This window comes from Cornus florida, unplaced genomic scaffold (genome assembly GCF_030987335.1).
Source record: "Cornus florida cultivar Cherokee Brave unplaced genomic scaffold, ASM3098733v1 CherokeeBrave_3.0.0_Hap2_Chr02, whole genome shotgun sequence".
Lineage (NCBI taxonomy): Eukaryota > Viridiplantae > Streptophyta > Magnoliopsida > Cornales > Cornaceae > Cornus > Cornus florida.
This window is the reverse complement of record NW_026775572.1, coordinates 520,696-546,580: the sequence shown is the minus strand read 5'-3', so window position 1 is coordinate 546,580 and position 25,885 is coordinate 520,696. Positions and strand designations below refer to the sequence as shown.

Below are 25,885 nucleotides of genomic sequence, written 5' to 3'. Positions count from 1 at the left end.
TCTCCATCTCCAGCGCCGAAGCCCTAATGTCCACCCGCGGTGCTTGTGTTGTTATATAATATATATATAAAAAGATGAAAAAGGGTAATTTGGTCGTTTAATTATTTTGATATTTTATAATTAAAATTAATAAAATAGTGAGGGGTAAAATTGATTTTTCACATATTTTAAGGCTCTGTTTGGCTTGCAAATTTCATAAGGGGGTGTTATTGTCTCAAAATTGAGTAATTTTCATTTGGATGTCCTTTAAACAAATCTCAGGGGGTGTCTCTGTACTTTACCTTTTTTTTGCCTACAGAAAATTCAAATTCTATTGAGTGATTGAAATTTTTGGAAACTGTGACCCGTCTATTGAGTGATTGAAATTTTTGGAAACTGTGACCCGGAAATAAAGGTGAGATTTGAATACGACTATACAGTCTAGCAAAAAAAAAAAAAAACTGATAAGAGTGAGGCGAGGCCTGCTTAGAAGGTGGGTTGGGACGGGCCCTATGGGCAGACCCACTCTTGTGAATTGGAATACTTTATTCTTTGTAAATTGAAGAGAAGTGAGAGAGAAAATGGATCTGATCTGATCTGATCTGCTGGTTACAGTTTCGCCGCCACGATTCCTACTCCGATCACCCACTCCTAACTGGTAAACTTTCTTACTGTCCTCCTTATTCCTACATATTCCTATATTTCCGTAGTTATCATCCAATTTTTCTATATATACTTTTCCTCTTTTAGTGTTAGCGTGTGTATAGAGTCAAATGTTTTCATTCTTTCTTCCAATTCTTTGCACAATCTTAAGGCTTCTTTTTTGTGGTTTGTGTAATGGAGACGCTGCTTTTTGCAATTCTGAAACTGTTTATTATTTCTTCATTTGTTTATTTTTCTAATTTCTGCAATTAAGGTTATTGTGTGCTCAATGGATGATTCATTGTTTATAACTACTACAGTTTGGAAGATATACTTCTTATTCAAAATTGGTTGCAAATTTGGGGAGCCTCAAATTTTGGCCCAACCTATATACTTATACTAGGCCTCAAAATTTGGCCCAAAATAAAGTTGATCCTACAGAAAAAAAAAAAAAAATGATGATACAGAAATAAAAAATGTTGGGCCCACAATAGAAATAAAACGTTTGGGTTTATGGGCCCAATTTTGTTCAGTTTGGGTCTTTTAGCCACTGATTTTCTTTACCCATTTTTATGATTTTCGAATCAAGAAAAAAAATGAAAAAACGATCTGTGTCATAAGGCTCCTGCCGGCTGTCGCTCCTCCAAGGCTTGAAGTTGAAGGATAAGATTTGGGTTTGTGTTTGTGTGTGTTTGCAAGATTAGCTTCAGTCTCATCAGGAGCAGCGCCGAAAAGATTACAAGTAAGTAACTCATCCAATGTATAGTACTGGGTTCCTTTTTGGCTTTTTCCAATCTGAAATTGATTTTTTTTTTTTTTTTTGTCTGTGTTTATGGAATCCTTTATCTCCTTTTGGATCTCAATTTGAATCTAATTTCATTGGTCTGGCTGATTATAGAATTTTGAAATTTTATGGGACGCTTGAAATAGGAGATTTTCCCCTTACCTTAGAGGCTTAGAACAGAAGAGGCAGGATAAATTGGATAATCAAGAATTCAATCTTCCGTACAGACTAAAACCTCCATTCTTTTTCTGATTATGAAGATCCCAGCCTTGCTAGGGTTGCTATTTATATAATTATATGTCCAAGTGTAAATGGTTGTGTGTTCCAAGTATATAGATATTATATATAGTACGATAAAATCATAAAAACAGTACTGATGAACAATAAGGAAAATTACAAAGGTTTTTTTTTTTTTTAATATCTGCGGTCAATTATTGCTTATGTGATAAAAAATAAAATAAAAACTAAAATATTAAAGAGAATCAGACTAAAACCTCCATTCTTTTTTCTGATTAGTTAGGTTAAGGAAAATATGAGAAGAATCAAACATTGTTGATTTTTTCAAACAATTATGAACCACTTTTTTTGCTTTGCATTGAGGTAATATCTATATTTTATTTCAGCAACCTGAATCAATTCATTGCATTGCATTGCATTGCATTGAGGTAATCTATATTTTATTTCAGCAAAACAAACATTTTTTTATTTGTATAACTTCTATTATTTATTTTTATTTTTTATTTTTTGGTCAGTTATATCTACAAGAAAATTTGAATCTGGGCATGAAAAAAAAAAAAAAAGAAAAAAAAAAAAGAAGAAGAAGAAGAGAGAAGAAGAATTGATTCAATCTAAAAAAAGCCTCATTCGTAAGTTTTTAGGAACAATACACAAATAGAGAGTCTAGTTGAAGATTTGGTGAATGGAGAACATTGGAATGGAGAAAATCTTAATGAACATGGAGATTTAATGAATGAAGATAGGAATGAGAATCAAAATGAAGAAAATGTGAATGAACTTGAAGATTTGGTAATGAAGAACATGTGAATGAGAATGATAATCTTCCCTTGAATATTATTGAACCAGCAAATTGGAGAAAGATTGATAAAAAATTGGGAGATTTATTAGTTGAAAGAGGTCCTCCAAGAGATGATAAACTTAAAGCTTTTCAAAGTTGAAGTTAATCAAATCGTACTTGCGTTCTACGATGACACAAAAGAGATTGAATGAATTGGCTATCTTATCTATTGAAAAAAATATATTGGAGAAACTTGATTGGAGCACTTTAATTAATAATTTTGCAACTCTAATGCTTTGTTCGGTAGGAAGGAAGGAAGAGGTGTGGAGAGAAAATAGGGAGGAAGAAATAAACTTTCATTGTTCGGTAGGAATGATACAAGGAAAGAAAGGAAAATAGGAAAGATGACCCATCCTTCCTCCTTTACAAATTTTTATCCCCCAAAAATGAGCGGAAGAAAGGAGGGAAGACAATTGAACTGTTATAGAAATTTTAAATTAAATACTATCCAAAATTATACAAGTCTTAAATTACCGTACTATCCTCTATAAATTACAATAATATAAATATTATTGGATATTATGGTAAAAACAATTAAAACTTTCTCCTTCCTTCTCTCTTAACGAATATGGGAAATTTTAAGTTTATTCTCTTCTCTTCTATCCAACCGAACAAAAAAAAGGAAATACACCAGCTCTTCCCTGGGGATGTTTCATCCATCCTTTCTTCTCTCCTTTCCTTCTAATTTTTTTCTTCCCTACCGAACATAGCATAAATGCAAAACGATCACATTTACTTTAATGAAAATTTCGCACTTTTATAATTTTTGTTTTTTGCGCGTGCGAAACATTATGTATAAAGGGCCTCACATTTAAAGTTCCCCTAGGGCCTCTCAAGATTTTTTCAATCTCAGGAAGTTAGGGTTTCCTTTGAAGAATCCTAAACCACCAATACAGATACATGAGAGAAAGCTTCGGTGCCTTTTAAGATTGTCCTTTCTTCTTGAGAAACCTTTCTTTGTAAACTCGACTGTTCAGTGTAGCCCTTTGGTGCTTAACTTTCAGAAAATACAATTAGGTCTTTTTGTTTCGGGTAACATTACGTTGAACTTTAAATCACAAAACAAGGGAGAATGAAAGAGTTTCATGGTGAAAAATGATAAGAGATAGACCGTCACATCACAACCTGCAATTATATTATCACCACAACCACTTAAATCCATCTGAAAGATGAATTGAAGTTTCTGACAGTATTTTTTTTCTGTTCACAGTCTCATATATGTTATCATAGAACTGAAAATTTGAAAGTCTAATCACTGTGTGTCTTGTAATGCCGCCAATTAGTGACGATTTCATCTCCTTAGTCTAGAAACCTTAGCTTCTTCTGCTCAACTCCAAATTGGGGCTTTGCGGAGCTTGGTAGACACAATGTATGGGTGAGGTAACCTACAGATCTTTTCATTCTGCTGCTCATCTATAATGTTTTCTGCTGGTCATCTTTAATGTTTGGATGTGTGCATTATATTCTCCAGAAGCAATTTGTGTTACAAATGTGTCTCATCATGAATGTTTGGAATCTATAATTTGATTATGATCAATAGAACACTTGCAAAGTCCATCAGCTCAATAAAAGTGGCTTTACATGTGAAGCACAATTTCTTCACTGGCTTTACTAAATCTAAACGGTGAAGAAGCTCGATGAGTGCAGGTTGCGCTACCTTATTTTTTTTTAGAAATTTATGACAGATGACGACGTGATCCTACATGATTATTTAAGGCAATTGTATCCTCATGCCAGAATTCTTTAACATAGGAGATAATTCCTAATTATGGCTCATACTTGCTTTGATGCCACTTTTTAAACACCTGAGATCACAGACCAAAGAAGAATTGACCTCCATCTTTTTAACAAAAGCTATCCCTGCAAGGTACGTTTATATATATTTAGATCTTTCTTACTCTATACAAACAACTTTCTTTCCCTCTATCTGCGCATCTATATATTGAGGTCAGTTTTCAGATCTAGTGCTATAGAACTGTGATTTTATATGAAATAAATTTTATTTTCTCTGCTGGACTGAGGTTCATTGTAGATTTATCTTTGTTTGAATAATGCACAAAACATATGTAGTGTAGATATCTTCTCCCTTAATCAAACATTTACTCTCTCTCTCTCTCTCTCTCTCTCACTCTAAACTTGATCTTCTTTTGTGTGGTTCGTTTCAATTCTTTCACATGGTCAGTTTTGTCTAATTTTGATTCCATTTTGGGAATTGATCAGGATTTGTTCGGTTCTAGTTTGAACAGTAACTTGAACCAACCCAAACCACGAGTACCTCTAGTTGAATAGATCTCAACAACATATTATGTGTTTTGTGTCTTATATTTGGCTAGAATGATGTAGATAATCAGGTGCCTAACATTTATCCATAACTTCGCATAACATTAATACCTCATGTCGTGTAAAAATATCCGCAGCCTTTGACATTTAAAGCATTGCTGTTTTATTATGCCCTGGATTTCTTGAAATTTAAAGGTGTGATGTGTACCCTAATTGTTTGAATTTTGTCAGGTTTCTTCTTGTAAGGTTTGTCACTTGAACATTTTTTTAATTTTTTTTCAGAAAGAAGTTCGTTCGTTTTTGGACTCTTTATGGACCCAGAAGCTGCACGGACTGCTAGAGAATCTCTGGACCTGGCATTTCACATGTCAAACATTCTTGATACAGGGCTTGATCGTCACACCCTCTCTGTTCTCATTGCTCTATGTGATTTGGGTCTGAACCCGGAGGCACTGGCTGCTGTGGTGAAGGAGCTTCGAAGGGAGACCTCTTCCTCCTCCCAAATGCCAAAAGCTCCATCATCTTTTGCCTAGACAGGTTTATGTTATCTTCTGCTACCAATTAACGTTGAAAAAAAAACACTCAGAATGTTGTTTTTAACAGCCTCCATTACATGTGCAAGGTTCAACTTCTATATGTAATGATTGTCATCAGCATTATGTCAATGCTATCGTATGTTCTTTTTCTTTTTCAATTGATTTAAAGTTAGGAGAATATTCAATTATTTAAATGAGGATATTCAATCATTCTCTTTTACAAATGGATAGTCTCTTTTAAAATATTTAGATGGAATCCCTTTTTCTTTTTCCAGGAGATCTCCACTCAACTTTGGAAGATGTTTTGAAAACGTTATGCTTTCAGCTTTTTATATGATCTTTTTTTACTCCAAAGAATAAATTTTCCAACAAGTTATGCAACATTTTGATGTAATTCTTTTTTATTGCTTTGCTTCATAAATTTAGCATATTTATCGTTCCTAAATTGACTTCTATATTTCCTAAATTGAATTTATCTTCTTCTTTAGTGGGTTTAGATATATATATTTAGGTTGGAAAAGCCCGTTGAAGATTCAAATTCTTAGGGGCCATATCCGCTGACATAGTTCTAGTTTTATTCGATTTGTGTGGGGTGATTTTGCGAATTATTCCGGACAAAGTCCGGGATACTCCGATTTAAAAAAAAAAAAATCGTTGAAGGGAAATGCAATTGCTACAAGTGTTGTAATTTCTTCCATTGTATACTCCATAATGAGATAAATTTTGCCAATTAGGTGAGGAGCTACCATGCAAAGTGGGAAAATTAAAAGGGAGAGTGATTACTAAAATTGTTGATATTAGGGTTGGTTACAACAAAATTTTAATGACTTTTGTGTTTTGAGTTGCAATTATCACTCTAGCTTGTATTAATTTGAATTGGGGATAGAATAGTGTAATTACTAATTAGAGACTTTTGAATACTAGAATAAAAGGATTTATATTATAACTAGTTTAAAATGAATGCGTTTCATAACCCAGACACATCAATATAACGGCAAACCCAAGCGTACCGTGTTATTATATTCTAATGTTGCTCAAATTCTCATAACAAGCTGTTAACAATATCATTAATATTATTAATTTAAACAATACAAAAATTCGTTAACTTTATTCGTTATTTTTGTAAAAGAAAATAACATTTCTTTGTTTTTGGTTTTTTGTGGGAAGGTTAAGCAAACACACTCTTTGCCTAAGCTTGAACACTAGATCTAGAAGGCTTCTATTAGTTGGTGTCACGTCTCGCCTAGTTGTAGGAGGTTACGTCATGCAGGCAACATGCGAGCGCTCAGAAGCAGGGGTGGAGCCAGCATAGGCCCAGGGTGGGCCCATGCTGGCCCATTAGTTTTAATTACAAAATGGCCTATAATTTATAAAAGTTTTCACAATGCCCCCCCTGAAATATTTATTTTAAGAAAATGGCCATTAATTTTTATTACACATAGGCCAATAATTTATAAAAAATTGAAAAATGCCCCCTGAAATAATTATTTACCCTTGGGCAAATTATTTTTTATTGCAAATAGGCCTATAATTTATAAAATTTGACAAAAATGCCCACTAAAATAATTATTTTTAAAAAATATCTTTAATTTTTCCTTTGTTTTCATTCTTACTCCTCCTCCTCCTCCTCCTCTTCTTCTTCTTCTTCTTTATATTCTCTTTAAAAAAAAAGTTGCATTCCTTTATTCAAACTATTTTTTTTTTCTCTTCAAAGTTTGGTAATTAAATTTGTTGCCTTAAGGTCAGTATTTTTATGTTCCTATTTTTTTAAAATAATTATTTTTCAAATTATTAAATGCTATTATTCCACCATTAGTACAGTTTTATTTTTTGATTTATTGTCTTGTATCACTTTTCGCTTGAAAAAAATATAATTTATCATCTTTAATATGGTGTCCCCCTGAAACAAATTCCTAGCTCCGCCCCTGCTCAGAAGACATCTGCATGGCATTAGAAGAGTGCAGATGTAGAATCTTTTGGAATTTCGTAGAGAGTTTCGGAGTATTGTAGAGAGTGTTGGAAGGTTAAGCAAACACACTCTTTGCCTCGGCTCGAACACCCGACCTAGAAGGCTTGTATTAGTTGGTGTTACGCCTCGCCTAGTTGCAGGAGGTTACGCCACGCAGGAGATACGTGAGTGCAAAGGATACATGTTCTAGAACCTTTCGGAATTTTGTAGAGAGTTATTGAGTATTGTAGAGAGTGGAGGAAGGTTATAGAATATTGGAGAGATTGTCTATTCTTGTGAGTAAATATCTCTAATGTCAGTAGGAAGCCTATAAATTGGTGGTGGAGTCATTTGTAAGCAACAAGCTCTGCTGGAGTGGGAGAGCCTTATACAATACTTCAGCTCTTGCCAATAACGGCCTAAGTGTGTCTGAATGGGCAGGCGACTGAAGGGGGTGAGGTACGAGTGAGGCATTACAACACGAGCAATTCTTTCCCCTTCTCAATTGCGCTCATATTCATCACTGTAGGAATTGGGTTCAAGTTTTTCCTAACTCCTTCTCATCAATGGACTCCTGACGTATACGCAAGAGTGCGGTTCGTTTAATAAATTTCTCTCTCTCTATCTATCTCTTAGATATTTTTATTTTTCAAAACTCCATAGACATGTAAAAGAGAAATAATATCCCTATTCGAACCAAGATAGACATGAGTGGAGTGCATGTGCAAGCAAAGTACACTACAACACAAGTAGGAGACATAACTGGAGCTTGCTAGCCCAAGCGAGTGTAGCTGGGGTGATAGAGAAACTTTAGGCTAGTGAAATTGGGCTATTGGTAATAATATTTCTTTGTTCTTTCAAGACTTCATCAGTTTTAAGTTTGTAACATGTAAAAAAGTGGGAGTTTTACTTCTTATAGTTTGCATACTGTCACGGGCCTAGAGATTTGGCGCAGCGGCACGGCCCGTGCGGCACCAAGGCGTTGCTTCAGCTCGCGCAAGCGCCCTGGTCAGCCACCACGACCTGCCCTCCCAAGGATACATGCTGACTGGTTTCGGCCTGCCATGGCCTCGTCAGGGGAACGGCTCCAGCTCCCGACCAGTTTGTGCAGGGATGGCCAACTCCCTTCTTCATAGTCAAGTCCACGACCAGCGACAAGCACCTCGAACTGAACCGAGTCGACCTACCTGAACTCTGAAGAGGTACCATCCTGTGGTCCTGCACGCCCCTTCCCTGGAACCCTTCCCAGTCAATGAATGTTCTTAGCCAACCAGCATGCGTGTCTTCTATGCTCATGGCGTCGTTAGGAATCGGATCGTGACATTCTCCCCTACCCAAATCCTGTGACACCCTCGTCGCAGTGCGGCGCTGACTCCGCTGCGTCCAACATTCCAAAGTCTCCCTCCTCCAAGTGGTATGCTCGCCTGCCCACCATCGCTTCCTTATACAACCCCTGGCTGCACTCGCCCAATGATAGGGTTTCGGGCTAAAGGGACGCCCACTTCTTCGGGACGCAACCCCACGTTATGCCGCCTCCGCGACACCCCGAGCAAACAAGGGCCCTCCGGCTGACTTGATACCCGCCCTTCACAACAGTTTGCACGCCTCTTGAACTTGCAAGAACTTTGGTGCGCGCGGCCCTCCGGCTTCAAAGGATGCGTCTTCATGGGGAGATGAAGGCTCTCCTCCAACAGCATTGATTACCCACCGACGCTTTAATGCACCCACTTCATTCTCAAGACCCCCGGATCGACAAGGGGGCACACCTCTGTGCTTTTCCCCAAGTCCTGCTCTGATACCATTTGTCACAGGCCTAGAGATTTGGCACAGCGGCACGGCCCGTGTGGCACCAAGGCGTTGTTTCAGCTCGCGCAAGCGCCCTGGTCAGCCACCACGACCTGCCCTCCCAAGGGTACATGCTGACTGGTTTCGGCCTGCCATGGCCTCGTCAGGGGAACGGCTCCAGCTTCCGACCAGTTTGTGCAGGGATGGCTAACTCCCTTCTTCATAGTCAAGTCCACGACCAGCGACAAGCACCTCAAATTGAACCGAGTCGACCTGCCTGAACTCTGAAGAGGTACCATCCTGTGGTCCTGCACGCCCCTTCCCTGGAACCATTCCCAGTCAATGAATGTTCTTAGCCAACCAGCATGCGTGTCCTCTATGCTCATGGCGTCGTTAGGAATCGGATCGTGACATTTGTCACGGGCCTAGAGATTTGGCGCAGCGGCACGGCCCGTGCGGCACCAAGGCGTTGCTTCAGCTCGCGCAAGCGCCCTGGTCAGCCACCACGACCTGCCCTCCCAAGGATACATGCTGACTGGTTTCGGCCTGCCATGGCCTCGTCAGGGGAACGGCTCCAGCTCTCGACCAGTTTGTGCAGGGATGGCCAACTCCCTTCTTCATAGTCAAGTCCACGACCAGCAAGCACCTCGAACTGAACCGAGTCGACCTGCCTGAACTCTAAAGAGGTACCATCCTGTGGTCCTGCACGCCCCTTCCTTGGAACCATTCCCAGTCAATGAATGTTCTTAGCCAACCAGCATGCGTGTCCTCTATGCTCATGGCGTCGTTAGGAATCGGATCGTGACATTCTCCCCCACCCAAATCCTGCGACGCCCTCGTCGCAGTGCGGCGCTGACTCCGCTGCGTCCAACATTCCAAAGTCTCTTTCCTCCAAGTGGTATGCTCGCCTGCCCACCATCGCTTCCTTGTACAACCCCTGGCTGCACTCGCCCAATGATAGGGTTTCGGGCTAAAGGGACGCCCACTTTTTCGGGACGCAACCCCACGTTATGCCGCCTCCGCGACACCCCGAGCAAACAAGCGCCCTCTGGCTGACTTGATACCCGCCCTTCACAACGGTTTGCACGCCTCTTGAACTTGCAAGAACTTTGGTGCGCGCGGCCCTCTGGCCTAAAGGACGCATCTTCATGGGGAGATGGAGGCTCTCCTCCAACAGTATTGATTGCCCACCGACGCTTTTTTAGTGCACCGTCTTCATTCTCAAGACCCCCGGATTGACAAAGGGGCACACATCTGGCTTTTCCCCAAGTCCTGCTCTGATACCATTTGTCACGGGCCTAGAGATTTGGCGCAGCGGCACGGCCCGTGCGGCACCAAGGCGTTGCTTCAGCTCGCGCAAGCACCCTGGTCAGCCACCACGACCTGCCCTCCCAAGGATACATGCTGACTGATTTCGACCTGCCATGGCCTCGTCAGGGGAACGGCTCCAGCTCCCGACCAGTTTGTGCAGGGATGGCCAACTCCCTTCTTCATAGTCAAGTCCACGACCAGCGACAAGCACCTCGAACTGAACCGAGTCGACCTGCCTGAACTCTGAAGAGGTACCATCCTGTGGTCCTGCACGCCCCTTCCCTGGAACCCTTCCCAGTCAATGAATGTTCTTAACCAACCAGCATGCGTGTCTTCTATGCTCATGGCGTCGTTAGGAATCGGATCGTGACAATACGTCACTAATTAAAACTAATTCAGTCTAGCAATTTAGTGGGCCTTAATTGCATTTTCCTGTCAAGATATTGGGGTTGACGTTTAGACATATTTTTCTATATTTTAATGCTTGACCAACATCTTTGTGCCATTGACACTTAACACCACGTCCAACACCTATCATTGGCTTTGTATATGTTCCCTTTATTTAATTGGTTGTTTGACTTTCCTATTACACCAAAACAGAAATTAAATTTTTTCCCCGAAATTATCATCCAATCAGGTTCAAGTTACTCAATTAAACTTTTTTAAATCATCCCAATCAGGTTAAAGTTGGTGAGATTTATGATGATGAATTTATGAATTCTGAATTTGTTAAAGCAACTAATGGAGTTTCTTATCCGAAACTGAATTGTAGTTTTACCCTTCTAGTCTTTTACAAGGTTTGAGATTTGATGGGAAAAAGGTTAAAGGGTGTGTGGTTTAACTGAAACTACACTGTTAAGTAACATGGAAAAAAAACAAAAACATTGAGTTAATTGGGCTGAGTTTATATTAAGTGAATAGAATACTTGTAAAATAAAAAAAAATTAAGTGCATAGGAGACAATACTTGTGTTCATTGATCGTAATTAGAAAAAAATGATCTATTTATATTGTCAAAATGATGATTCAACCTTTTTTTTTCTTACTCAATACATTTTTCACGTGAATAAAGTTTGTATGAAGTTAAGAATATGTTATTTTTATTTTTTTTCATGACAAGAAACATACTTACATATTCATTTTTTATCTCTATATGAACTTGAACTCTCGAACAATTAGGCTACGAGGGTTTTAGTGAAAAGAATACATTACATGTGTAAGTTAGTGTTATTACTTATTAGATATTTGATGTCCTAGGAGCGATAGATGTAATTTATTTGAAAGTACAACTAATTGTTCTAATTAATTTTTAAAAACTCAGTTAATTTTCATTTTTGAGTTGGAAGCATGGTTTTATGGAAAGGCGTGAAAAATAATGTCACGAGAACAAACTTTCATTTTTCGTTTTGGTAATCCATCTAATTTCCAATACAAAGGCATTTGAAAAACAATTTTGTGGGTTCTAGTTTTTAGAGATTAGAGTGGTCCGTGAAAAATAATGTCATGAGAACAAACTTTCCTGGTTTGATTTTTCAAAGTCCACTTTTGTGTTTTTGGTATTGAATTGAGATATATATATCAATGAGTCGTCACTTTCCAATTTTCCATGTAACACACAATTTAAATCCTCTCTAGTACATCTGCACCTTTGCTTTTTTCTTTTTTTCTGTTTTTCCCAGAAATCACCTTTTCCCCATTCCTTTCTTTAAAAAAAAATGATTATTTTTTCAGTAATTTATTTATAATAATTTATCACTTCACTTGTAGTTGTGGGTTGCTACTTGCTTCCTCTATTTCTTTGGACTATGTTCCTGGCTTCAGAAAATGTAACCAAGGAAGTTGAGTTGGTGAGAATGTCTTAAAGAAACAGGTGTATCTTAAAAACAATATACAGTAATAAAAAACACATTTTTATTTCATTTCATTATTGTTTCATCTCTCCATATCCAAACAAGACCAAGGAAAGGAAACATCCGTGAGACCTACGGATTCAATTTCCATTTCTCTCTTTCCCTTCGTCTCATATTATCTCTTTTCCACCTCCATATATATATATATATATATATATCATCCTACAACTAACAATAATAAATTAATAATACAACCTCTCCTAATAGTAATTAAATACGAGTAATTTATTACTCCGTACATGAATGAAACACGTGTTATAAATACAGTTTCTTACATTGATAATGACTAATGAGACAACATGATATGCCAAGTTGTCTTTGGGCCTACAATATATAATAAGGACTATATACTTTTACATGCTCTCACCAAACCAAACGCCGTAAAACCAACCTTCAACACATCTAAAAGACTAAAACATCAGTACTTAATCTTCACATGAGTTAACCTAATTAAAGTTCAAATAAAAAATATATATATTGTCAGGAGTAGAAAAACAATCCTCCCAAGTTACTCTGTCACTCAATTGGTTCACTGAGAGATAAAAAGTTGACTTCGCCCTATACACATAACTTCGGTACACAATATATTTATTATTTAATGAATTAACTTTCACTTCATAGCTCTCAATTGGTTGGAATTTAAAATTTAAAAAAATAAAGTATCCAGGAACAAAAAAAAAAAAAAAGAATGTATATATATATATATATATATATTTATTCAATTCTTCTCTTTAGAATTTAGGATAAATTACATTGATGTTCTGTTCTTTCAGAGGTTAGGTCAAATCTCACATAGATGGGACATTTTGATTTTAACTTTCATTTACACCCAAATTACTTTGGAGCCTTTAACACATGCAAATTGACTCATTTACCCCTATTCTTTTAATACAAAATTTCTATGTTTCTTCTGGCCAATGAACTTCATAGCTAACAATGAAATCTCCAATGTTAAAGTTCTCGTGCTTAGAGGCAGTTGTGAGATCGATTTCGCATGGTCAGGGGCGGAGTAGGATTTTAGTTTAGGGGGGGCATAATGTTGTAAAATAAATAAATAAAATAAAATTATTTAAAGGAGTAAAAGGGGAGGGGAAAGTAAGAAAAATGACAACTAAAAAATGAAACAATTGAAATTTAATTTAACAAGAAAAATTTAACTTTTTTTAAGGAATTTGAAGAGTAAATGAGGAAAAAAATAGAAAAATAAGAGATAATTTTAAAAACTAATAAATTAAGGGGGGGATTATATAAAAAATTTCATATATACACATAAAATATTTAAAAAAATCTATAATAATTTACGCGCGCGCGCTCGCCGGGGGGGGGGGGGGGGGTGGGTGGGTGGGATTATATAAAAAATTTCATATATACACATATAAAATATTTTAAAAATTCTATATGTACAGTGGGCGAGGCCACCCCCTGGGCATACACTGACTCCGCACGATGGCGACAGTGGCATCATCTTTCTCTGTTTTTCTATGTACCTTTTTTTTTTTTCCTAGTAGATCTTTATACTTCATCTCTCTCTGTCTCCTTGATTTGTTGCTCAATTTGTTTTAATTTCAAATGTATTTCCTTTAATTTTGCAGAAAAAATATGATTGTGACCTTTTTTTTTTTTCCCTAGTAGATCTTTATACTTCATCTCTCTCTCTCTTCTTCATTTGTTGCTCAATTTGTTTTAATTTCAAATGTGTTTCCTTTAATTTTGCAGAAAAAATATGATTGTGAATAGGTTCCTAATTTTCCTTATTGTTAGGGATGGCAATTTACCCCAACTCGATGGGGAACCGCCTCACCCCGCCCTCTTTAAAGCGGGGTTGGAGAACTGTTTATTTAAATGGGATGGGGGATGAAGGTTGGGAAAAAAAAAAAAATCGGCCGGATTCGGGGAGGGGGTGGGGGCAGGGAAATGGTACCCCCACCCCACAACCGCCCCAATTATATATAAAGTTACTCATATTAGCTCCTACCATGTTATTGTACTTACCCACTTCTAAATAAACCCCAACTCATTCCTATCTTCTAAAACGACAGCTGAAAAATGAGAGCCTGAGAAGTGAGAACGAAGTTGTGAGTAACGCGACTAAGCGAATGTCCTACGACCTCCTTCATACTTTCACCATCATCAGATCTTCCCTCTCTTCTTCCCCAGCCACAGATCTCCACAGCCTTAGCTGAGCGATGAAATGAATTCCTTCACCATCTTCATATATTCTCTCTCTTCTTCTCCGACCATAGATCTCCACAGCCTTAGCCAAGCGATGAAGCGAATCGACACTTCTCAATCCCTCACCATCATGTGACCTCCTTCAGTCCTTCACCATATTCTTTCTCTTCTTTTCTGGCCACATATCTCCGATCAATGCTAAGACCCTAGTCATATATATATATATATATTGAAGTAACAAGTTCTACCTTTTCACAGTTGGGTTTCGTTTTCACAGTTTGATTTGATCATCTAGTTTTTACTTTGATTCTCTTTCACAGTTGATTTTGTAGCAATAAAATCCAAAAAAACTCTCAAATTTAATCGGGGGAGGGGCGGGGCAAAAGGGGATGGGCGAGGGCGGTAATGGGAATTAGGGGTAAAAAAATAATCGATTATGGAACGGTTTTGGGGGTGCCAAATTTAAACTGGAATGGGGAATGAGAAACCCGCCCCATTGCCACCCCTACTTATTGTAGATGATTTAACCAAACAAAAAATAAGAAACTTTAAGTGGGCTGTTTAGGTTAAAAGAAAAATTGTTGTTGCTCAAATTGTTGTGTCCTTTAATTTTGTAGAAAATATCTGATTTTGAAATGATTTCCTTGCATTTCAATTCTAATTTTCCTTATTGTAAATGATTTAGCCAAAAAAAAAAATACTTACAGTGGGTTATTCAGGAATTTTTTTTTGTTGTTGCTTAGTTTGTTTATTCCAAATAGGTTTCCTGAAAATAAGAAATTTTGTAATGGTTTCCTTACATTTCAATATGATTTAGCCAAAAATAAAATAAAAATTTGTTGCTTAATTTACTTATTTCCAAATGGGTTTCCTTTAATTTTGCAGAAAATATCTAATTTTGAGATGGGTTGCTTTCAAAGATAGCCTCGATCTTGGGCATGGTAATGGCAGCGGCAAGATCGGTTCTATATGATGCTGACAGCAGCGAAAGCATTGGTCTCGACACCGCGAAGGTGTCGAGATCGGTTCAACAACTCCTCATCGCCGACCATAGTTCCGACAACCATGAATTATGGAGAATCATAAAGAGAACAAATTATCTACACTTATAACAAACAAACATAATACATATATGGAGTAATAGTTTCACCACTATAATACCATTAAAAGATGGTTGCACAAAGGGAATTTTTTTAACTTAAAATGGATTGTAAAGGGTAGTTTTGTCATTTAATAAGTGAAACACTCTTTTTGTAACTCAAATAACAAGTCAAAAGGGTAACATAGTCATTTTACATTCAAAAGTACTTTGACACTTTAAAATGAGAGTGAAAGTGAAAACCAAAATATTTATCCTAACCTCAAGGGGTGTGAGTGTAATTAATCCTAGAATTTAAGGTTAGGGGGTAAGATTTAGTTTGTGGTGCAAGAATTAAAATTGTTAAATTCGACCCAATATTACGCAATTACAGTTGGAAATTTTCGATTTGGAAAAGTTTCGTGAACGAGTGATTTGAATCTACTTTTGAGGTAAGGGTATACTAACTATAATAACCCATAATTATATTTTGTTTCAGTAACATGATCTGTATACATATTTAAATTCTTGTGGAATTGTTTTAAAGTGAGGTTATTTTATTTTATTTTAATTTCAGTCAAAAGGTAAAGTTGAATTATATAATAATATACTCTTGTATAATACTCCCTCCGTCCCAAAATAAGTGTCATGCTTTCCTTTTTTTTTTTTTTTTGCTATCTCAAAATAAGTGTCCACTTTTCTTTTTTAAATAATATATTTCACATCTTTCCATATATGTCCTTTGAGTTTTAAATTTTAAACTTAAATAGTCAAAACTTAAAAGGGTAATTTAGTAACTTTCTAGGGAGACAATGCATATCCCACATGTCCCCTTAAAAATTACTACTCCCCAAACATGACACTTAAATAGGGACGGAGGGAGTATATTGTATAAAGTATAACGTATAGAGTGATATTCGTATATATGATAAAACAAAAATAAATTTCTTTCATAACTTGTTGACTTGGCGCTGACTTGGTGATAACAAAACTATGTTGGGGAAGTAATGTTAATCGCCATCGTTAAATGCTCTAAAAGGGCCGAATTGGTCCCTAGGCGGGTCCAGCAAAACCACGGAGTATTCCCAGTTTTGGGTCAGCCCGACCAAAGATCCAGGAGCTAATCAGGCCTCTACTGGCTTAGCCCCTTCAGCCTTAGTCACAGTAAAGCCGACACCAGGCCTGACTTCACTTATATTCCATATGGGGCTTACACCCATCATAGCCTGAGAAGGAGATCCAATTTAGAAAAGGCCGAAGCCTAAGAGCTAAGAGATGAACTTTAGGGTAAATGTAAACTTCTATAAATAGACATTAGAGAGTATAATCAGGCCTCTGCTGGCTCAGCCCCTTCAGCCTTAGTCACAGTAAAGCCGACACCAGGCCCGACTCCACTTACATTCCATATGGGGCTTACACCCATCATGGCCCGAGAAGGAGACCCAATTCAGAAAAGGCCGAAGCCTAAGAGCCAAGAAATGAACTTTAGGGTAAATATAAACTTCTATAAATAGATATTAGAGAGATAATGGAAGGGGAGATTGTTCTAGGGTGTAAGAAAATTCTTTCCTAATATAAAGAGCTATTTCTTGCATCTTCATCTGACGACCTCTGTGGGAACAAAGGAAAGATCAATCAATTCCAGTAACGAATGACACAACTCCGATTGGGAACCGTGATCAGAGAAGGATCCTCCCGCCAACAGGAACGAAGGATCTTCCCGCCAATAAGAATGAGCTGATGCAAGTCATTGAATGAAAGGACGCACCGCCGCTCCTTCGTCCACCAGCAACAGATCAGAAAGTAGAGCCAACAAATGTCAACCGGAGAACAAAGAGGGCAGGATCCGTACACATGGACCCACAGCTCAGTAGGCTCGAACCGGAAGAGATGATAGAATGTGTTGAGGCTGTTCATTTATGGCAGAAGGAATCGACTACAAACAGGGTTTTCGGCGATTTGCGTCAATCAAAAGTGAACACTCATGACCAAAGAGCCACTGGCAAGTAGCGACCCGAGTAGAAAGCACCTCCGATGAACAACGAAGCCATCTAGTCGTCCGCCAGGATGGTTGATTCTCCCTTCACGTAAGAGATACTATGATCCCCAAAGCCTAGGAAGTTCTTATTAGGATGATGATGATAACTTGGAAGAGGTTGCATGTAAACTTACTCAAGTAAATCTCCATTGAGAAATGCATTCTTAACATCCATTTGAAAAAGTCCCCAATGAAAGGGGAACAACCACAACAATAAGAATGCGAGCAGAGGGAAAACGTGTAACATGAACAAATATCTCCTCAAAATCAATGCGATACTCCTATGTGAATCCTCTGGTTAAAAGTCGGGCCATGTAACACTCAACGGGCCCATCTAAATGAGTGTTGATACCATATTAGAAATAAAAAAGAAAGTATACAACTCTATTGTATTTATATTTATAATATAAGAATTCATAAGAGATGATATGTATAGAGAGTTAGTAATCGTAACCACTATATATTAAACCTATGGCAACAATATATTCTATAATATATTCTAAACCGTCATGCGCTTGGGTTGCTCAGACGTGATGGGTTGCTTCAGAAAAAGGATTTAAATTTCGGCGTCGACGATCATGGCGAAGCTAGAGGCGGTTGCGAAGGCATCGAATCGTCTCCGAAGAGTTCTCAATCGTATAATGGAAAAATCGGCCGGATCTGAGCATCCTGAAACGCATAATCAGTAAAAATGGGTGACGAGAAATCTACTCCTCCCGTTATCTTCCATTTGATTACTGTTACAATCGTTCACACTCCCAACGGTTAGAGAGAAAAAAGAGGGGAGGGAGACCCGGTTAAAAAATAGATCTGATTCAGAGAAATAATAATGTGTGCGACTGTCAAACCACAGTCGCATCCACGACTGCACTGTGGTAATTAGCAATCCTCTCTAATCAATATGCATCTAGGCTGCTGACATATGTGCGACTGTCAAAACATACAGTCGCATACGTGACTGCACTGTGAAACACAACACAAAATTGTATACAAGCCGTCCATCTACTGGTAGTGGGTCCGGTCTCATCCTTACGAATCAAGAAATTATTGGCTGTGTTTCACCCTAGCACAACAGAAGGGTGAGTTTGGCAACACCTTGATCGTTTCAGAAAAACGAGTCGCCGAGTACTCGTCTAACAGTTTTTGGACACAACTCAAAACCAACAGTCGTCGGGACTTGACACACACGTGAAACACGCGACACATAACATTAACATCACACAAATGCCGATTATATATTATATATTATATATTATTATTAATATATAATATTATATTATTATAGATAGGTTAATAACAAACAAACAAGCACAGACCCGACCCTCCCATTCAATTAAATGATTAATTCAAACTTCACATATAATGCTCTCTCTCTCTCTCTCAACCTTCTCAAGTTGTGACACAACAAGTCTAGCCCTAATCCAAAAATTAAAAATAATAATAGTAATAATATTAATTAATAAAATTATTTTTTATAATATTTATACAATTTTATAAAACCGCTTCAACTTGAACCCGTTCTTAGTTCTGATCACCACCTGCCCTTATTTTTATGTTTTCTAACCAAAAAAACTTTTTCGTCTTCTTGCAGCACCTGGTTTTATGATAACTATATATACACACACATAGAGAGAGGAGCGAGAAAGTCTCCCACAGTTCCATTGTCTTCCTGAATTTCCCATAATTCCCATATATATAATTTCCCTTCGATTTGTCCATTGGTTTTTTGGGAAATTCGGTAGACTTGAAAAATAGTAAAAATAATAATTCTACCTTACCCTGGATTCTGTCTGATATTGATTTTTCCTTATCGTAAATTTTGGCAGAGTAAAGAAGATATATAGATTCGTATAGATTACATTTGTAGACTTCCCGAAATAATTATTATTATTTTGGGTTCTACCAAATCCCAGAAAAACCCTCTTCCTTCCATACTGATTGATATTGGTTTGTGTCTCTCTGATAATCTGTTACGATCGTATCCAAAGTCTTATCTGTCCAGTAGACGGTTTGGTTTCTTCATAAAAAAAGAAATCTATCACAAGTCTTTTTTTGGTCGAAACTGATAGAAACCAAAACCTTGTTTCTCCACCATTTTTTCTATTCAAATCGTGTTTTCATTTGTGGGTATATATCGATTAAAATCGCTTGAAAACCACTAAATCTCAATTTTCCGATCTGGGTTTGTCTGAATTTGATCAATTTCCAGTTATGGCTAAGAAATCTGCAACTCTCGATAAATGGAGAGATTATTTCAGGACAGCAAATTCAGATATATTCGATATAATCGAGCATGCAATTATGGTGGCCGCTTCAGATTGCCCCAAGGAGTTCAGATTGCGAAGAGAGAGAATTGCCGAGACATTGTTTTCGTGCAAACTCACTCGCTGTTTCGGATGCGATCGAATTGAGTTGGCAGTGCCCGGAGATGGAGATGGAGACGGAGACGGAGATGGAGAGGATGAAGAAGGTTGTAAGAGTGGGGCTGGCTGTGAACTCGAGCCTGGTGGTTCTAAGGAGAGCAAGGTCAGTAGTAGTAGAGATGATCTGGTTGATATGAATATGAACCAGCAGGTTAGCAATTATAGCTTTGGAGATGCCGAAGCATTGACGGATGAAATTGAGCAAGAGGCTCAGATCTTTGGGGAGGTCATGAGGATAAAAGAAATTCTTGATGACAGTCAAGAACAGGTTTATATATACTCCTTCTAGTGCTCTATTATGCTTTATAAGTTACTATCAATTTGCAACTTCTAGTCCAATTTTAGGGTTGTGTGCATCAATGAAAGTTTTTCACATTTTTTTATGGTCATCAATTTGATAGATTGCCATAATTCTGTTGCTTTAGGTTTTAGCTTTTGAATTTTTTTTGCTGTTAAGTAATATAGTGTCCTATTGTTTTTTAGTAGCCTTTCTCTTACTACTTCAAGTTTAGGGTTCTTTTAAGAAAGTTTGGAATTTTTTTGACATTTTTTGTTGATCCAATTGTTGTATCTTGTTGATATGTTGGCTTCTTTTTACGTTTTGAAGATTTTAAAAAATTTTGCTATCTTTTGGGAGATTAGTTGATTCTAGTTTAATTAATTGGTTTGGTTATAATAGACCCATCCATTTATCCTTCTTAAGTTATCTGGTTTCTGATTATTGGTGTTTTATTTGACAGTCTGATTCAGTATTATTCGATTCACTGAGGAGGCTTCAACTAATGGCCTTGTCTTTGGATACCCTGAAGGTTTGAACTAAACTTTCTGTTAGTATTTTTTGTTTTCCATATGTTTTACGAGCAGTTGCAATCTCTTTGAACTTGTTACAAGTTCTCTACTGTCATGGAGACTTATATTTCTTTATACCACAGGCTACAGAGATAGGAAAGGCTGTTAACGGTCTTCGAAAGCATGGATCTAAACAAATTCAACAACTTGCACAGACGCTAATTGAGTATGAAATTCTTGCCTTCAGTTAAATAACGGTTATATGTTCTACTTGTCGTCATTTGACAGAGAAAGAAATGTGAAATTATCGTCACTTGCTAAACGCCATTTATTATGTTTGTCATGTTTATTGCAACCATTTATGACCACCGACATTTTTGTTATAGTTGATGTAACTAATAATTCGATGAGAAAAGTTATCATCGGCCCGTCCTCACCGTGAGTACGCCTCATCAGCTGTTGGTTGAGAGCTCTCACTGAATCCTCCAACAGTTTTGGTGGCATAAGCCCATTGAGTATGAAATTATTGCCTCCGGTTAAATAACGGTTATATGGTCTAGTTGTCGTCGTATGGCAGAAATGAATGTGAAGCTATTGCCACATGCTAAATATCATTTATTATGTTTGTCGTGTTTATAACCAATTACGACACTGACATTTTAACTTTTGATTTTAAATTTGGTGTCTACTAATAATTCTATGAAAAGCTATCATAAGGGTTGCTCTTACCGTGAATACAAATATGACATTATCACCTCCAGTTAAGTATTGGTTATATGGTCTAGTTGTCGTCGTATGGTAGAAATGAAAGTGAGGCTATTGCCACATGCAAAATATCAATTATTATGTTTGTCGTGTTTATAACATTTTAGTACAACACCGACATTTTAGTTAAGTTTTTATTTTAAATTTGGTGTTTACTAATAATTCTATGAAAATGTGTCGGCGGGGTTGCTCTTACCATGAATACGAGTATGAAATTAACACCTCCAGTTAAGCAGTGGTTATATATGGTCTAGTTGTCGTCATATGGCAGAAGTGAATGTGAAGCTATTGCCCCATGCTAAATATCAATTATTATGTTTGTCGTGTTAATAACCTTTTACAACACCGACATTTTGGTTAACTTTTGATTTTTAATTTGGTGTTTACTAATAATTCTATGAAAAGCTTTTGTCGGAGTCGCTCTTACCATGAATACCTGTTTGAAATTATCACCTCCAGTTAATTAATGGTTATATGGTCTAGTTATCGTCATATGGCAAATATGAATATGAAGCTATTGCCACATCCTAAATATCAATTATTACCTTTGTCGTGTTTACAACCTTTTACAACACCGACATTTTAGTTAACTTTTGATTTTAAATTTGGTGTTTACTAATAATTCCATGAAAAGTTATTGTCGGGGTCGCTCTTACCGTGAATACGCCTCATCAGTCGTTAGATTGAGAGTTCTTTCTGAATCCAACGATTAAGAGGGGGTGTTCATGATAGGCATACTCTAATTATATCTACTCAATCAATGCACCTTTTTTTCTTTTCTTTTTTGGCAGTATGCGCTCATTGAATGAGTATGAAAATATCAACTCCAGTTAAATAACAGTTATATGGTCTAGTTGTCGTCATATGGCAGAAATGAATGTGAAGCTATTGCCACATGCTTAATATCATTCATTATGTTTGACGTGTTTATAACCATTTACGACACCGACATTTTAGTTAACTTTTGATTTTAAATTTGGTGTTTAGTAATAATTCTTGAAAAGCTATTGTCGGGTCGCTCTTACCATGAATACGCCTCACCCTTGTTTTTTTGGCTGCATATGAATTATCGCCTCCAATTAACTAACGGTTATATGGCATAGTTATCGTCATATTGCATAAATGAATGTGAAGCTATTACCACATGCTAAATATCATTCATTATTTTTGTCGTGTTTATAACTATTTATGACATCAACATTTTAGTTAACTTTTGATATTAAATTTGGTGTGTACTAATAATTCTATGAAAAGCTATTGTCGCATCGCTCTTACCGTGAATACGCCTCATCCATCGTTGGATTAAGAGCTCACTTTGAATCCAACGATTGGGAGGATGCTACCATGATATAGACTCACTCTAATTTTCTTTGCTTGATTTATTGTCTTCTATTTTTTTCTCCACGTCTGCTTATATTCTTTATTTGTAAAACCAAAATTTACAAGTCACATGGGTGTAATTCAGAACAAACATAAGGAGAAACCATCGAAACAAAGAATGAGTGTAAGTCCTCCAGACTTAGGATACAAAGTCACAATTACACAGACAAACAACTGGAAAATACTGTCATGCTTGTTAATGGAGAATTCAACACTTCTGGAATCCCTCCCATCTTTTTTTTTTTTTTTTTCTTATAAATTTAGTGATGGTTAATAATTATTATGATTATGATGCTAGCTATTTTCACACATCTGTCAGCTTTTTCTTAGCTCAATATGAACCATGCATTTTGTGTTCCTCAATTTTCTTATGTTAGCAGATCTTGATTGTTTACCAATGTCAGCTTCACCAGGAGTGTACAAGTTAAAATCTTGTTCGATTATTGTTTGATTCATTTAGAACCAGTTATCAATATCCTGCTCATTTTGTTCTCTTACTATTAATCAGAATGATTCAGTTCATTTCCTTTTCAACAAGATGTAGTTGGATGTGTCCTTCAATTTTTCTACCCTCCATTTCAAATTAGCAAAACATATGTCCATCAAATTAAATTCAATTGTTGCAAATTGCAGTGTGTGGAAGGATTTGGTAGACGAGTGGGTCAATGCGACAGCAGCTATTGCTGGTAGGAGCACATATATATATATATAATTGTATTTGATAAATTTGTATAATATATCTTGTATTTTGCATTCTTTACTCGAACCGAGTTCAATGAGCATATGTTTTCACTTATAGGTGCAAAAGGTACCCCAGAATCTGCGAACCCATCTGTTGTTGATGAAGAAGATGGGCTCCCTTCGCCTCCAATGGATGAAGGAGCTTTCTTTGCTACTCCGACTACAATGGAGCTCTCTCAGGTATTTATACCAGTTTTTTTCTTAGTTGGGAAAGTAATTTTGCTTTAATTTTTGTGGTTGTAGACTGACTGGATTTCCGTTGTGTTTGTGTTCCTCAATTTTGCATTGCAAAGTTCTTTGACGGGTTGGATGATTATGAAAGTGAGTTGAATTTGTGATCCCTTTTGCTTTTCTTATATAGCTATTGCTATTCGGTTCTTTATTTGAATTCCCCACTTTTTAGATATTCATGATCCTGATGGGAATATTGTTGCAGATCCTCAAGACAGTGGGGAATTCAACAAGAATCGAGAAAGTGGCAGAAAACTGTCGATGGGGAAGCAAAATGTTTCCAAACAGAAACAGCAGCTTCCCAGTCAGTCCAATGTTCCTGCCAAGGACAAAAAGGGTGAACAGATGAAGAAACAAGAAGTTGTAGTGAGGAAACAAATGGCTGTCGCGAAACCACATAAGCCCTCAAACACCGAATCGGGGCCGGGGAGACCAACAAAACTAAATGTGCAGCAAAAGGTCGATAATGAGACAAAATTGCATAAAAAATTAGACGAAGCTGCAATCCAAAAGAGATCATTGGCTGCTCAACAGGATGTGAGTATCAAACTTACTGATGCCGTGTAGTATATCTCTTGGAGCTTCTATTGATCTTATTGTTTTTACTTGTTTAAATTGGAAATTGAAGTGCTCAAATGAAATTGCTGTCCAGGTGAAACTTGAAGCCACAAAGAGGAAGCTCCAGGAGAGTTACCAACAAGCTGAAAACGGTTCGTTTGTTCTCCTATAAACTTAGATGTCTTATTATTTAAGAATTTAAGTTATTGATTTTATATCAATTTAGAACCTGGTGAACTGAAGGCAAAATTAGATTTTCAACTTATGCTAAAACCCGACGAGTACATTGGACTCATTCCATTAAAAATCTGAGAATTTTTTATCCTTTCAGTTTGGGAGCTTCAAGTTATAGCTAGTTCTGATTTTTATCTGATAGTACATTGTAATTCTTGTCAACAGCCAAGAGGCAACGAACAATACAGGTTGTGGAGTTGCATGATCTCCCTAAGCAAGGGCTTGGCCATAAAAACCCACATGTGAGACCTGGGAACCACAACAGGCACAGGGCAAATGGACATCGCTAGCTTTGTAGACCTGGTTTCAATAACCTTTCCAGTTTATTCGATTTTGAAAGTTAAGATGACAGAGGAACACGAGCAAGTCTCGGGCATACTGTGGCTTAACCTTTTTGTGTTTAACGATGGGGATTTCATCCACTGATATTACCAGAGGGGGCCATACTGAAATTGGTAGGGGTAGCTTTTGAAAGTTGTGTCCAGATGAAGACGACTTGTTTTTTGATGGAGGTGTAGACTTTTCACTGAAATTGGGAGGCAGTTAGAGCTTATGGAGGAGTCTGTAATCATGTTTTGTTGTAGAGGGAACCCTAATTTGCACCCACCTGTTTGATGATTCTCTCAGAAAACAGTGTCTTTTTGCTTATCAATAATCAGAGTGGGCAACATAAATTTGCACAGGGTATATGCATTTTTCATTAGATGATGATAATTGATCACATGTAGAACATTTAAACATGAACATGGTAGGAAGTTGGTCAAATGTTTTTGTTTTGTAGAAAGCATGAATTGTTTGATGTCTTGAGATTGTTTGGAGAGATGAGCTAAGAAAGTGAAGGAAAAATAAATTATATTTTCAATGAAGCCACAGGGCGGGTAAGCAGATATAATGTAGCAGCTATACGGAGTTTTGCAACTCTCTCTCATATGTGACCTTCTTGTAGCTGGCACAATTGCATGTACATAATAATAAAGAAATAAGATGGGAATTACATTCATCGTGATACTAGTATTTTCTTAGCATGCAACAGATGGAGATATATGTATGTATATGTATTGTATGCCTAAAAAACCTAAATTAAGATGACAGCAATCTTGAGGGTAAGAAATAAACTTTTTCAATTTTTTTGTTCTTTTGAAAAAATCTAAGCATGATAAAAGAATAGAGACCCATCTGACTCCTCAAGTGGTACTAGTAGTAGACAGTAGTATTGTTGTGTATATA

General features: G+C 37.0%; 2 protein-coding genes across 3 annotated transcripts; both read left to right on the top strand.

The window, feature by feature from the left end:
• The first annotated feature begins 472 nt into the window (after nt 1-472).
• LOC132290160 (mitotic-spindle organizing protein 1A-like) lies at nt 473-5,454 on the top strand. Of its 2 annotated transcripts, XM_059790050.1 has the most exons (3): nt 474-637; nt 1,211-1,363; nt 5,043-5,454. In XM_059790050.1, exon 3 carries the CDS (start codon nt 5,072-5,074, stop codon nt 5,291-5,293), a length of 222 nt encoding a protein of 73 aa, XP_059646033.1. In that variant the 5' UTR covers nt 474-637; nt 1,211-1,363; nt 5,043-5,071; the 3' UTR covers nt 5,294-5,454. The 2 variants fall into 2 exon arrangements, with proteins under 2 accessions (XP_059646034.1, XP_059646033.1); XM_059790051.1 differs by lacking the exon at nt 1,211-1,363 and having other exon boundaries at nt 473-637.
• A 13,595-nt stretch (nt 5,455-19,049) lies between these two features.
• Nucleotides 19,050-25,524, top strand: LOC132290144 (probable mediator of RNA polymerase II transcription subunit 26b). The gene is made up of 9 exons (XM_059790049.1): nt 19,050-20,228; nt 20,701-20,769; nt 20,893-20,975; nt 23,528-23,580; nt 23,694-23,815; nt 23,929-23,956; nt 24,072-24,403; nt 24,519-24,576; nt 24,824-25,524. The coding sequence occupies exons 1-9, from the start codon at nt 19,749-19,751 to the stop codon at nt 24,946-24,948; spliced, it is 1,350 nt and encodes a 449-aa protein (XP_059646032.1). The 5' UTR covers nt 19,050-19,748; the 3' UTR covers nt 24,949-25,524.
• The last annotated feature ends 361 nt before the right edge of the window (nt 25,525-25,885 follow it).

Bases quoted from the DNA above. Each gene is read 5' to 3' on its own strand.
- LOC132290160 (XM_059790051.1), top strand. From the start codon at position 5,072: ATGGACCCAGAAGCTGCACGGACTGCTAGAGAATCTCTGGACCTGGCA.
- LOC132290144 (XM_059790049.1), top strand. From the start codon at position 19,749: ATGGCTAAGAAATCTGCAACTCTCGATAAATGGAGAGATTATTTCAGG. The intron at 20,229-20,700 runs GTTTATATATAC...TTTATTTGACAG, and splicing joins TTGATGACAGTCAAGAACAG to TCTGATTCAGTATTATTCGA. The intron at 23,581-23,693 runs GTAGGAGCACAT...TTTCACTTATAG, and splicing joins TGCGACAGCAGCTATTGCTG to GTGCAAAAGGTACCCCAGAA.